This window comes from Hibiscus syriacus, unplaced genomic scaffold (assembly GCF_006381635.1).
Source record: "Hibiscus syriacus cultivar Baekdansim isolate YM2019G1 unplaced genomic scaffold, ASM638163v2 tig00009013_pilon, whole genome shotgun sequence".
NCBI lineage: Eukaryota > Viridiplantae > Streptophyta > Magnoliopsida > Malvales > Malvaceae > Hibiscus > Hibiscus syriacus.
This window is the reverse complement of record NW_024062182.1, coordinates 45,872-61,464: the sequence shown is the minus strand read 5'-3', so window position 1 is coordinate 61,464 and position 15,593 is coordinate 45,872. Positions and strand designations below refer to the sequence as shown.

Below are 15,593 nucleotides of genomic sequence, written 5' to 3'. Positions count from 1 at the left end.
AATATGCCACAGGAAGAGAGTGGAAGTGTGCAAAGAGAATGAAACATAATTAAAGTATGCAATGAGAAGTCAGTGATAATGAATTAAAATGAAATATTAAGAGCTTGTGGGGAAAATCTAAAGCATTGAACAAACAAATAGATTTTTATAGGACAATGTTCATTTGCTCTATGTTGTGTGTCATACTTATCTTTGTGATAATAGTACTTGTAATAGCAGTTTAATCTTTAGGGTTTAGGTAATAAGATAATTATATGTTTATGTATGTCTACTATTTAGTGTTCAAATTTTAAGATTAAGTGTTTGTGTCAATGATTAAGTGCTTGACAATTACTTATTTAAAATGAATTATTAAGTTATTTATCTACACTATATGTTATGCAAATTGTACATAATAAGGTCATCTATAATTCAATGTAATTTTGTTTGTATAGTTTCAAAAAATCAAGATTGGTTGATTAATTGAATCAATTTTATGTAAAAAATAATTAATTTGTTATGGTAATTAGCGTTGATGAATATTATTCATCTAAAAAAATTAAACCTGTAAAGACACAAAATGATGGATAGTATCCTATTGTTTAATTGATAGTATTTTTCATATACAAAATGATAGATAGTATCATGTTCATCCATAAATAACCTGCTTCATACGTAAAATGATTGACAATATTTCTATCCATTTCTTATCATGCTACCCAAAAACTCGTGCTACCCAAAAACTATCTATAACTGCCAATTGTTTCCCATATCAAGTTAGGCACAAAAAATAATAGCAAGTTCACAAAGAACTACTCATTCAAGTCTACAACTTCTATCTTCTTCATCTTCTTTGGTGCAACTGATTCTTGAGTGCCCATATGTTCTTCAACTCATTTCCTCTTCTTTGGTGTAATTGATCCAAACTGTTACAAACTAACAAATATTAAAACATTCATAAATTATTATTACTAAAGAATGACATAACATATGTGTTCTTACATAAAAAAATATGTATCCTCAAATAGTGTAGAGGTCTATTCCATGATATCTTTTATTTCTTGTTGATCTATCAAAAGTAGTATTAACCTTCTGATTTTTCTTTTCTTTCCTTGATACACGTGTAGCGTTTGATACCATTGTACTTGATGACCTCATCGAATCAGTGGCATCCCTATTTCTCTCCTACAACCATTCGAAACATATAAATGAAACATATAAATCAATAAAAATTTAGCACAAAATCCAATATATACATGAAGCTTACCTGGTTTGCAGTTTTAGGTTGAGAACACAATATTTTATTATGACCTTGTCCACCACAATTTCTAGAAGTCATAATAAGTTTAGTCTTACTAAAATGTCCGTGCCTGACTTTTTTTGTTCATCTTTTAACTTCATTCGATTTTTCTTAGGCCTTCCAAGCATATCTCTATCAACAGGTGGAAGTACAGGATCAATTCCAGCTTTCTTCCAATATTGAGGCCCATTAATAAGTTGTAAAAATATTTATATACCTTACTATAACTGTCCTTGTGATAATAAGGATGCAAATACTCATCTGGGTCCCCATCAGTATTCTATATTGCATAACAAGCATTAGGACAAGGAATCCCACATAATTACCACCTTTGACAGGCACATGTTCTTTCATTCAAGTCCTCAATGTACTGTTTCCTTCATTTCTTAATCTCACATTCATTTTCTCCATTCCAAATCATTCTTCGTTCAATGCTATCATTCTTCATCTTGTCAATTTTTTCTTGATTAGTGGCCCATAGTTGTATTTTCATGTACTCAAGAATCTCATTTTCTCAACTATTCTAATCATTATCTCGACTCTGATCTCCTCAAGCATTGTACATTGAATCTTCAAGTTAAAAGCCTCGCACAAATTATTATCAATTATATATGACTTGACATGCAATTTTTGAAAAGTCTTGGTCCAAATTTTCTCTTTTTTGCTAAACAATTCAACAACTATTGTGGCATAAATCTTCGAGAGTGCATATTTGTTCTCCTCTCATTCCCTCTTTGTAGTGGACTTAACAATTTGCCAAAAGGCAAATTGATATTCTTTTGTTAGTTTCCTTCTAGACTAATTCACAAACACGTGTCGAGCACAATTTCTATGTTCTACTTGTGGTAGGATATCATTTATAGCAATCTCTATACCCTGTAAAAATATAAATTATTATAGTGATACAAATGAAAAAAATAGTATGTATATTAAATTTAAATAAAATTTTACCTTGTGTTGATCACTAATGATGGTATAGCTTAAACCATCATCCAATCCCAAGTTTGTTGTGACTAGACTTAGAAACCATGACTAAGAATATATACTTTCACCCTCCACAACAACCCATGCAATAGGGTACATCTGATCATTGCCATCTCTTCCCACAACAAACACAAGTATATATTTGAATGGACCCTTAAGGAAACAACCTTTTAGACCGATTATAGGCTTGCACCATTTTTTCCAACCTCTATTCGCAGCATCAAAACATAAGTAAAATCTTTTGAAATGAAGTGGAGAAATATCTGACACCCTATTTTCTGCCATCTTTATTGTACTCCCTGGATTTTTTGGCCTTAACCCTTCTACATAGTCTCACAACTGAGCAAATTCTTCCTAGCAGTTTCCAACTAACCTTGATGTCACCAAATTCTTTGCCCTTCGACATTTACTCAACTTAACATTTACATGTAGCTCAGATTGCACCATTTTTTTGTCTCTTTAAGCTTTATTTTTTGTGGTCTTTAATAGTATCCTCAAAATATTCTGCAACAACCTTAGTAGAACTATCATATTACTAAAACTAACAGCGCATATGTGTTCATCTATGAAAGTCTTCACCTGTAGACTACCTGTCATCTTATTTGTAATCTGATTCTCCATGGACAATTTTAGATGCAATGCATTTGTAACCAATCTTATTAGTTTCACAATGTACAATCTTCAACTTTCTCCTATTGCATCTTGAATATTTATGGATGATATAATTGAATTGTTTGCTATCTATAAACAATATTCCCAAACAAAAATGAGGACTCTATGTATGTTGGTTGTAAATATGATATATTTTTCTTATCCTAGCAGCTTCTTCATGTTCATCATCATCTAAATTGATCAGGCTCCCGTGGTCATCACTGTCATAATAATCAGTGTCATTCCCACCTACATTTTCTGCATGGATCTCAGTTTCATTTTCATTATCACTTTCAGTATCATTTTCTTCTTCCCCATTTACTTCCTCACTATCACTTTCTTCATCATCCTCGCTTGCAACTACAACAACTCCATCTCCTACAGCAACACCATCTCTATGTTCATCAAGACCACCCTCAGCAGCATCACCAGCTTCAACATTTTCTCCATCAGTAGCAACACCACAATCTGCTGCAGCAATAACTTCGACACCATATGCAACATCCTCGACAACACATTCTGCTACAACAGCTACATGAACAACTTCTCCTACAACAACAACATTTTTAGCATCTTCACTAACACTTTCAACATCACAATCATCTTCATTTCACCTACATTATCACCCTCACCAGCAACTATTTGTAAAATGTCATTAATAATTTTAGGGGTGTCTACTTCATGCTCTACTTATATGTCTATAAACCCATATTTAACCCGAAAGTTCAACATGGCAATTGTAATTGTATCATCCCAAAGCACCCTAAAATTACCTTGTAAACGGCCACTAAAGGGTTCATGAAAGTATATTATTTTGATAGTATAGAAATGTAAAGCATTCTGAATAATTTTACAAACTTCAAAGTATGAGATATGGATCCTCTCTCAATCTAATCAACTCACCACCTATATATCTCACATATGGATCTCAGACAAATTTCCCACCAACATGTAAATTCATATAGTACTCTTTATCCTCGCCCATCTGTATTTTAACAATAAATAAATAATTGTTAGCATGATATGGAGGGACCCAAAACAGGTAAAAAACAAAAAAATTAACTATACACGTGGAGAGACCCATCTTATTTAACTATTCTTCCTAGTATACATAGTTGTCTTAGCTATGCTTTCCTGTGCATCATTATGATCACACATGTTCATAACCAATATGCAAAAGGTAAGCATAAAAGTTAATGTTATCTTTTTAATAGTTAGGAGAAAAAATATGCTAAAAACAGTATCATTACCATTTTTTGTTCCATAATTGACATGTATACTTATAGATATACATCTAAAATTTTGTAAATTATACCTAAATAGTTGGTATAGTTGCATCCTTACATTATCAACGTAAGGTGGAAAATAAAATCATCAGCAGTTTCAATATTGTTGTTAAAAGAAAATCAAAAAGAAAATATCAGTGGCCATAACAATCATTTATGTTGGAAGTTCCTTTTAAGACAATTCTAATGATCCTATGAAAATAGATGGACCACTTTTCCACTTTTCCAGTTAAAAACAATAAATATAACCTAACATACAATCCAAACATATACCCCCAACAAAAATTGGTCGTATGCACATAGAGGGGCCATTTACCCACTACTTCGATTCCTTAATATAAACCCAACCCTAAACCAACATATAACCTAACAAAACCCCCAAATAAAAACCCAAACACAAAGAATTTCACATGAAATTTTAGGGTTATGAACAACCCATTTATAAAACCCATCTATTGAAACAAAGAATATGAAAAAAGGCACAAACCCAAACATTATACTAGAACCCATTCAAAATTCGATATTTATCCTAAATAACCAAAATATTCAACGAGTTAGTTTGAAAAATTAAACTCACATTCTAAGAATGGGAAATGCGTAACTGATTCCAATTTCCTGCTTGATTCTACTTTAATGGAGATGGATTTCATAAGGGGAACGATTTTGGTGATATTAGGGTTAGTATTTTAAGAATAATCGTGTAGATGGAAAATCAAATTATGAGAGGATTTTGGGAATAATAAGGTATAGGGGAAGTATAAACACATGTTTTAATAGTTTTTATTAAATTCAAATAGAGTATCTATTAAATATCAATTATTTCATTATTTATCCAAATAAGAAGCTTGGTCTAGTGGTAAAAGTTGTGACATTCCCTATCTTTTACCCAGGTTCGATTCCCCTCCTGTGTGTTTCCTTTTTAATTGTTTCTTTAAACAAACGTGGTCATAAATACTATTAATCATAATAAATATTTATTTTATTTTTAAAAATTCTGATATAGTAGTGTCACGTCATCATGATCTCTAACATGGACATATCACGTCAGCATCGACGTCTATGTGTACATGTCTGGTCAGTATTAGGCGTTGATTGTTAGTTGACTAACGGTTTCCATCTATTGAGGGTGATTTTTGACCAAAAGTTAAACATTGATTAGACGAATGTGTAAAAAAACGATAAGGGTATATTTGACACTAGTGTCAAATGTTAAGGTTGTTTTATTGCATTATGCATTTTTAAGTTTAGATGATGATAAAATTTAATTTTGTTCCCTATCAATTATATTTTAATCCTTTTAAATTTACAATTTAGTTTTAGACCTTATAGCTCATTAATTAATGGAAGAGTTTATGATATTAATTATTGGGTTATTATCTTGGTTCTTCGATTATAAGGAATTATTTTGTTCAGTCTTTCGACTATTAAAAATTATAAAATGATCACTCGATTATTCAGATGTCATAAACTCATCATTTTTCGTTAAAAATTGACAATTTTTTAAGCTAGACGTAAACTTGTTGACTGGGGTACGATAAAATCATATCTAAGAATTGTTTGAGTTGTATTTTATGGATCAACTCTCTATTTACATTATACCGTCGAGCTACTGCTTCGAACATTATATTATTGAGCTAGTGTTTGAAAGCAACGACAGTGCCAGTAGATATAATTAAAATATGATTTTATAATATCATAGTTAGTAGATTAACGTTTAACTTATAAAATTGTCAATGTTTTAACGAAAAAGGACAAATTTAAATATATGAATCTTTATCCTGCCATTTATATACTTTATCCTGTTACTTCATATACAAATGTATGAATCTTTCATATACAATGATCAATAATCAGGGGCCGTGTGTCGGAAATATGGACTCGCACGCGCCCCTAAGCTGGTGGAGATGATCGCTGCACTTCCCTAGTCGGATCGGGAGTCCTTGCTTCCTAAGCTCCGAGCCAAACCGGTCCGAACCGCCTCCGGAATCGCGGACGTGGCGGTGATGACGAAGCCGCATCGGTGTCCGCATACTGCAACTATGGGAAATATTTTTGTTTATTGTCCAGGTGGACCGGACTCGGATTCTGAGTATAGTACGCAGTAATATACGGGATATGAACCAACTAGCATGCGTGCAATTCGAGCCAGGTAAGCGTTTTTGCCGTCCTTTTTCACTTTGCTTTCTTTGAGCTCGTTGATTTCTGTTTGCATATTATGTTATGTTTGCATATTTTTGTTTGTTCCTATTACTACCTTTCGAGAACTCAATTAGCAGCATTGAGGTTTCAATATTGTTGAGAATTGAAGAGTGAGAACTTTTTTGTGCATTTTCTTGGCTCTGTCCCATGCGTCCAGGCTAGAAGCAGGATTGACCAGCTGAAACGATTGGGTCACAGTGTAGATAAGGTTCAAATTATATTCTCCAGATCAATTATCTGCTTTTGTTTTTTGTTACGAGTCCTTTTATATAATTCAAATCTCACTTTGGCATTTGTTAACAGTACAGTTATGGGATTTGCTGGTCGAATTCATCTTTCTGGGTGACACTTTCATGTCCATTCCGGCAGATTACCGAGACTATTTTATTAGAAATCTTCATGATGCATTATCAGGACACACTTCTGTGAATGTTGAAGAGGCAGTTGCCTACTCCGAGCATAGTGCTGTAAAGTGCATTGGAATGACAACTGAAACATGAGTTATCATGTCGCATTTTGAGACATTGTCTGAGTTTTTTTATACTGTCGAGGACTTTCATTTTTGGTTTCTAGTTATTCAGATTCAAAAATGGTGTAATTGTTAGTTTTCTAGAAATTTATCGGGGTTCATAGTTTTCTTAATTTATTTTCTGTAAATATTGTTACTTGCTATGTTGTTGCACAAAACTAGGCAGCTGTAGTGCTTCGACTCTTTATTTTCCTTGAAGTATCCATGCCTGTTGTGGGTATGGAGATATGACCCTCCAAGGATCTTCCCGATTCAAGTTTTCTTTTAAATAAAATAAAATTGAAGACATCCATATTGGATGCATATTTGTATCTGTCAGTCACTCTCGAGGCTAAGTAACATATTTAGGTAGGAGTGACATTAGTTTGTGTAACAATAGCCTGCAAAGTTGAATATATGTTTTTTCTCCCCGTGTCATAAATATGTAAGAATATTTGTTTGATTTTGACTTATTTTGACGAGTAATACACCGCATAAGTAATAGAATGTTGTCTTCTATTCTACAGTAGGCCAGACTATTGCCGCGGTCCCCATCTGCGCCAAATGCTTTCTTATGGTTGTACACGATTGGAGATTGGAGTTCAAAGCACATACGAGGATGTTGTCCGTGATACAAATAGAGGACATACTGTTGCTGCAGTAGCTGATTGTTTTTGCTTGGCAAAGGATGCTGGTTTCAAGGTATCAATTTCCATACCCTGGCATTCATAATTTTCTCTTGAGTGGAAAGATTGTTATGTTTCCCTTAGACACCTCTATATAGTATAAAGAATCCCCGTTCTTATCTCCTTCATCCTCCTCCTCCCTGCTGTCTCTTCCCTCTAATGTTAACACAGCCATTGAGAAAAAAAGAATCTTTTGAACTCCAAGCAGCATTTTGTCTAGTGTAAGCCATATATCAATTTGACTGAAATCAGTTTACATTGTGATGGAGTATGGCTTAATTATCAGTTTCTGCATTTTATGCATTTAAGTTCTTTGATTCTTTCAGCTTTATCCTCTCGTTTCTGAACTTTTTTCATTTCATATCTGGAGGTTGTTGCTCATATGATGCCTGATCTTCCTAATGTTGGTGTTGAAAGAGACTTAAAATCTATCCCACCCTTGTAATCTGTGGAACTGCACCCGAGCAGCTTGTGGACATTTTGGCAAGAATCTTGGCTATGATGCCTCCTTGGACACGTGTTTATAGGGTCCAGCGTGATATTCCAATGCCTCTGGTTACGTCAGGTGTTGAGAAAGGAAATATTCGTGAACTAGCTTTAGCTCGTATTGATGACTTGGGCTTGAAGTGTCGGGATGTTCGAACATGTGAAGCTGGAATTCAGGTACGAGAATTGATGTTGCTTCTCAGGAATCTGGTCATGGTTTCATGTTGTTGAGAGTATAATACTAACATGTCTTTTGATACAGGACATTCACCACAAAATTAAACCTGAAGAAGTGGAGCTTGTTCGACGTGATTATACAGCAAATGAAGGTTGGGAAACATTTCTGTCATACGCAGGTACACATCAGGTACTGTGATTACCCTCCCTATTGATATGTGTCTACAGTTGAATCGCTGCTTGCAAACAAATATCTATGCCATGTCCCCTTAACTGACCTAACTTTCTAGTTTTAGGGGACAAGTACGATATCTTGTGCAACTTGAAACTTTTTTCGTCTATTTCAATAATGGTGTACATCCATAAGCATTTTTCTTTTGGATGCACTGATACATAGGATATTCTTGTTGGGTTGTTGCGACCGCGGAAATGTGGCCGGAATACTACTTGCCCTGAACTAATGGGAAAATGTTCTATCGTCTGTGAACTCCATGCATATGGAACTGCTGTTCCGGTTCATGGCAGAGATGCTGATAACCTACAACACCAGGTAATGATTAAATCTTTACTACTAAATATAACCTAGAAAGAACCGAGTTCAATCGAAGCTGCCCCATTTTGAGGTGGGTACACTTCAAAGTTCTACACTTTGAATTTAATTTCGATCTTAAGCACAGGAAAATAGGCACGCCATGGAGTAATCTATGCTGCTGCAACTATTCTCTCTCACTCGTGTTTGGTGTACATTTGGACATGAGTATGGAAGTATAAGAAAACAAAGACATGGAAAAGCTTCAATGAAATTAAGTAGAGCTGTAATCGAACATTCAGAAGCTCGAGCTCAAGTCAAAATTTACTGCTTGAAACTTGGCTCGAGCTCCGCTCGAACTAGAATCGCTCTATTCGAGCTTGGCTCGATTAAGCTCATTTACATTATTTAGAAACTTGATTGCATTTGAGCTCAAGCTTGAACTTGATTCATATAGTTTATATTTGAATAGTAAAATTTAGTGTAATTTATTATTATAAATATTATAAATAAAAAGCTCGAGTAGGCTCGTGCGCCGCTCATATTGAGTATGAAAATACTCGAACTTGACTCAATCAATAAGACCGAATCGAATATGAGTTTTTTTTCCAAGTTGAACTCGAGTGGCTTGCGAGCGCTAGTATCTCATTGGAACTGGTAGATCGGAATACCTATTTACATCCGAATTCGAGTAACATGGTGCATGTTGCAGGGTTATGGAACGCTGTTGATGGAAGAAGCAGAGCGTATAGCTGGGAGGGAGCAGAGGTCAACAAAAATAGCAGTGATATCGGTAGTAGGAACCCGCCATTGTTATAGGAAGTTGGGGTATGAACTGGAAGGGCCTTACATGGTGAAATCTCTTTTTTTATTATTATAACCAATTTGGCTTTTGATTTTTTAATTTGTTTGTATTGGACCATCGTTACATGTATGTTACACTACTTTGAATGAGAAATTATTTCATGGATCTGACTCACCACGTCATTCATGGTCCCAATAAATTACATTTATTAATTTTAAAATAATTTTCAAATAATTGTCCACTCTTTATTTACACGAAAGAAAGATGTGAAGATTCATCTTAGAAAAAAATGAAATGGAAAAATGTTATAGGTTGGGATCACGATTGACATGGTGAGTCGGGTTAATCTAATAATTTTTCAGAGAAATTATTTCATGGACAAGGAAAATATGAAAAGAACTTTGAAAAAAGAGTCAAAGAGTGCTTGAAATTATCGGGAGAGAAGCGGATGGTGGCCGGCGATGCGTCCCAGTCGGATGTGGAACGTCATCTATGATCCCGACAAATCATATTCATTAATTTTAAATACTTCCAAATAATTATTCACACCTTGTTTATACGTAGGAATAAAGATCATTTGGATAAGTTGACCTGAATTAGTTTTTAATAATATTATTATTTTAGAACTTTTTGAGTGTTTTAAATTTTATATAATAATACATTTAGTCCTTTCTATTTCAATGTTTAATCGATTTAGTCTTCATTCAATATAATTCATTAAATTTAATCTCTAAAAATAACTTATGTCATTAATTATAAAATATATAAATGAATTTAGAGTGAAAAAACTTGAGACCCAAGGCTATATCATAACGTCTTAAATCTTAAAACTTAAATCCAAAACCCGAGCCTATATTGAAAGAAGATCCCAAACCCAAAACATATCACAAGAGGTCATAAATCTTAAACCCTAAACCTATTCCTATATCACAAGAATGCCCTAAACCCTAAACCTGGAATTTAGGCCTATGTCACAAGAAGACATACATCTACAATCATAGATGTACCCCGAATTTGAAAACATAAATTCTAGTTAACATCAATCAGGAAAACAGGATAGAAAAAGGCTTAAAACATGACAAAATCCAGAATTCATTGCAGTTTAGAAACAACATATAATCTGTATGCAAAACTCCTTGTAACCTTACACAACTACCATACATCATACTATACAACAGTCTCGATGAGACTCGAACCAGTTCAGTTGACTTGTTCAACCAGACTGCACACACCCTTTCGCTGTCATCGTCAAAAACTGAAAATCACTACCAACAGGGCATTGACATCTGCGTTTGTGCTGTCCATTCTGAAAATTTCCATGGCATGCCAACACATTCTTTTTAACTTTCTAAATCCGAGGAAGCGATCTTAGTCGTTTTATCCTCCTCCTCCTCCCTGCAACCGAAAACAAAGGAAAGATTAGGGGACGGTTGAGATTAGGTTTAAAATGGTTTATAGATCCGAGTACCTGACCAGCGTAAGCAAAACTAATTAAATTATGGCTACAATTTGTTGCACACGAGAAAAGGGAGTGAACAAGTGCTAAAACAGAAGCATAATAAACTAAAAACTACTAAAATGACACTTTTACTCCTTTTATCGGATAACAGGGAACGGAAACATGCCCTATCGTCTTCTAACCACTATTCGAATATATCCAAAACCACATTTCGCATTTAAATAACAGAATTTCCTTTAAAGCAAACTTTTCTTCCCCATCGAGGTGAATCTCAGAAACAAGATATGCAAAATCAAACCCTTAGAAACATATGCTGTTGCTATTCAAACCACACATTGCTATCCGAAAAGTCGAAAGTTTTAATATGCAAAGCTGTTGCCACTGAAATAAGTAATCAATGACAATAACCTATTAATAGAAGTGAAAAAGCAAAATGCAAAAGAATATTACCAATTACGAAAGTTTTGCTTTCCGTCCAACTTGTGACACTCGTCTTAGCACTTGGGTTACCCTCTTCATATCTCTGCAGAATAAATAGAAGTCCTAAACATTGTTGCTGGGACTCGGTAATGCCAAAAACATAAAAGCTTTTTTGTTTTATGGTTATCACCTTTGATACAAATAATAAAGAAGATAGAAAAGAGGAAGCAGCATCAGAATCAGTATCGATGTAGCCAAGTAGAGTAAATTTGCTCTCTTCTGAAACAATAAAAATGAGCAATCACATTCGTTAAGCATAATTCTTCAACATTACATAAAAGTTTTGAAAAATTGATAATGAGAAGTTTCCAACAATGACGATCCAAAAAAGTAGCATTACACTTTTTATAGCCACATTTAGTTGGTCTTTGAATTTTTTCTGTGGATATCCTAAAAGAAAAGGCAGTAAATCTAGGCATCACTGTCATGCAAGCTGAAGAATGGGATGTTACCATAAAAACTGAACCCCACTCATCCATGCATAAGTTCAACTCTTAACCCCAAGTCCGAACAAAACCATTTATCGTTAAAGAAGGAAAAAAAATCACCTACCTTGCCTCCTCTAGGAAAAGGTGTTGTTTTCCCGGAGCAAGTGTGAGCATCACAAAATTGGCGCAGAAACAATTCTTCAAGTAAGAGAGAAAGCATCGGAAAATAAGAGATATTAGCAACAGTATGACTGTACCTTGTTTTAAGTGAAGGATAAATATCACTACAATAGTATCAGCTTTTCAGTATGAGAAAAAAAAGAGAGAAACATTAATTGAAATATACTTTGGGATATGAAAAGGTGTTTATATACCATGGAGGCGGCTGGCGGATGGACCCTGACTAATAGGAAAACAGCTATTGGCAAGACTCTGTTCACATGAAAGCATGGATATAAATGAGCCAGAACAATGCAATTATCAGATCATGCAGTTACAATAATTAGAAACAACCTCACAAAGATGGTGATTCCTTGCAACAGCAGCAGGATTGCACCTGGCTTTGCGCAACTTGGAATTTATCACAAAATCACAATGCAATGCTCCACATAAATCAGCCAAGCAGTTACTTTGACTCTGAATTCATCATTCAAGCATTATAAGCAATCTTAATATGAACCATAATTTGCTTATGAAGATTAGAGAGAGGTTTACACCCTTGACCGAAAGAAGTTTAGCAAACAATTTACAATGGAATGAATTTATTGAAACAAATTATTTATTTTCTATTCATTAAAATGGAGATTTTCCAGCTTTATCTTTTCTTTGAGGGATATTCATGTCAAGATGTGTAGTGCAGAAGCATCAGTTAAAGAAACAAAGTAGTATACGATAATACAGACGACTACCATCAAAAGGAAAATAACATCCATGTTGAAATCCGAGTTAGAGAAAAGCAAGCATTTTATGGTATAACACAAAAAAAGGACCTAATGTTCATTGCAAGAGAAGGAACAGGGGTCTACATACAACATTCAGAAGATTGTAATGCCTGTTGTCAAAATGCTGATCGAGAAACCTTTCAGCACGAAAGCTTTTCTTACAATATCCACACCGCCACTCGTTTACATCCAAATTAATCTTGTGCTGCTCCTGATCCCTAAAAAGATCATTGTCTGGATGAAGCCTACAGTCATTCGAAATCTCAAACCCTTCTTCTTCAACAAATGGCATCAAATACTACAGAGTGAACATGAAGAACATTTTCATTAGCACCATGCAAAACAACTAAAACTAAAATGGTAGTCCTTGTAAACCTAAAGAACACATTTTGTCGTTACATCTTCCATAATCTGCCAGGCTGCCCTACTTCTTTCTCTGGAACAATGCACTTCATGAGAATCATGTGGTCCCTGCTTAGGAGTCCTAAGAATAAGGATAATGATGATATTAGTTGCACAAATTCCAGAAAGAAGACACTATATTATTAAAGGCTAAAGTATTAAGCAGTCGCAAACTTCACTACTTTATTTAGATAATCCCCTATACTTTTTATTGCATCCAAATAAGCCCTTAAATTTTAATTTGCATATATATAAGCCCTTAATCTTTAACTTGTATCCAAATAAGCCCCAAACCTTGAATTTATACCTAGATAAACTCTTAACATAAATCATCAGTTCATTTGAAATAAGGGCTAAATTAAGTAAAAATCAAAGGTTGGAGGCTTATTTAGGTAAAATAAAAGCATAGGTGGTTATTAAACAAAAGTAAACTTGTTTAAGGGCCTTTTAAGTAGTTTTTCCATTTTCAAATAAATTCCAACACCCAAGATCACTAGTCATCACAAATACAGCAAGTCAACACAAACTTCCATCTTCTTGATTCAAACAACTCCAAGTTTTATTTACATTTAGGAAAACAAATTAAGCCTAATATACAGTACATGTTTACCCCAATATGACAGTCGAAACAACATACCTTGCAGCAGAAAATTCTTCCAAGCCCTGCTGCATACAAACAGAAGAGAAAACACTAAAGATCAGGTTGGAAAAAACGGTGCAGCTCAGCATATTCTAAGATTTTCGTTTCAAGAAGAAAAATACAACATAAGCAAACAACATTGTACCAAAACTATCCCCTGAGCTCCAGACTTGAGCATATACAGAAATAACTCATGCATATCTTCATTAAAAAAAAATTATGCAAGAAAATGACCCTTTGATAGTTAGGGATTTTCGTATATTACAACACTCGTGATGACTAGACCCGAACAACCAAAGACTCAAATTGAATCCAAAACAATCCAAACCAGAAATGATTCAAATCCGAAACAGACCCGAACATAGATCACCCTAAAACTTTTAAAATTCAAACCCAAAAACCAATTCTACCCGTTCAATTGACAGGCCTAAGTAATCTTGAATACATTTAGTTTCACACATTTGAAGAATTCAATCCTTGTATTAATATCCGAATATCGGAACGGATACTTTGAAGAGAACGAGGAGTTTGAATAACCTAAGTTATAAGGAAGTACTAACCAAATCGGATTGAAGGAATTAAAGTGGAAACCGAGATGAGTATAGCAAAATGAAATGAAATCGAAATCCGCTATTAAACTACTGAGGCAATAAGATATTCGCAATTAAAAAGATAAATGAATAAACCTGGGAATTTGCCAACCGCAACAACAGAAATTGAAGGAGAAGAATTGAAGTTATTGCTTTGATTCTTCCCATATCCTTCTCGTCTTCTTCCTCTCGCGATCAGTTCTATGGGATTTCAAATGGGCCTAGTTTGTAGTTTCCTTCTTTTTAAAATGAAAAACTACGGGTTAATAAAGTGCTTCAACTATTTTGGAAAAAAAAATCATTTAATTAATTATTTAAATTAAAAATATTACTTAAATTATTGGGTTACTTACATTATTAATCACTTATGTTTGTGCGTTGTCCACTTCTCTTCATTGATTTCAAAAACAGTAAATATGGTCACTTCCGTTTTGTCTATTACATATTTTGGTATAGTCACACATTTGGTCTATGTTATTTACATATTCTCTCAATTTAGTCATACTATTAATAAATTAAAATAAATTTAATCCTTCACTGGTACCATCTGTCGTGTCACGTGTCATCATTCGGTTGGAGGACGAACATTATTTTATTTTATTTTATTTTATTTTTATCTTAACTTCAAAATATTTTAACATAAAATATATTGAAAGTAGGACTAAATTAAAATAAATTAACATAAAACTAGTCCTACAACCAAATGGTGACACGTGACACCAATGACACATGGAACTGATGACACATGATGTCATTCAATTTATTTTAATTTATTAAAATTAAGGCTAAATTGAGAGAAAATATAAGTAATAGGGATCAAATGTGTGATTATATCAAATACTATGTCACCTAATCTGTTAACTGTTAAAGGTAGTCAACTCATGGTGATCACATCTTAATTAAATAAAGGGTAAAGTATAGTAATGGTCACTGAACATTTCTGAAGCTTACATTTAGGTCCCCTAACTTTTAAAACTTGCAATACAGTCTCCCAACATTTATTCCATTTGCAATATGGTCCCCCAACTTAAACCACCGTTAGAAATTAGGGTAAATTATATAA

General features: G+C 33.9%; 1 protein-coding gene and 1 pseudogene across 2 annotated transcripts; one reads left to right on the top strand and one right to left on the bottom strand.

Annotated features, from left to right (window-relative positions):
- Positions 1–6,034: 6,034 nt before the first annotated feature.
- Positions 6,035–9,665, top strand: LOC120203013 (annotated as a pseudogene).
- A 1,077-nt stretch (positions 9,666–10,742) lies between these two features.
- On the bottom strand, positions 10,743–14,733 carry LOC120203018. 2 transcript variants are annotated; one of them, XM_039203383.1, is made up of 10 exons: positions 14,627–14,733; positions 13,938–13,966; positions 13,298–13,382; positions 12,987–13,196; positions 12,471–12,593; positions 12,332–12,389; positions 12,082–12,155; positions 11,660–11,748; positions 11,500–11,572; positions 10,743–10,985 (listed from the first exon to the last, which is right to left on the bottom strand). In XM_039203383.1, exons 1-9 carry the CDS (start codon positions 14,696–14,698, stop codon positions 11,503–11,505), a joined length of 810 nt encoding a protein of 269 aa, XP_039059314.1. In that variant the 5' UTR covers positions 14,699–14,733; the 3' UTR covers positions 10,743–10,985; positions 11,500–11,502. The 2 variants fall into 2 exon arrangements, with proteins under 2 accessions (XP_039059314.1, XP_039059315.1); XM_039203384.1 differs by having other exon boundaries at positions 13,938–13,963; positions 14,627–14,732.
- Between the last annotated feature and the right edge of the window lie 860 nt (positions 14,734–15,593).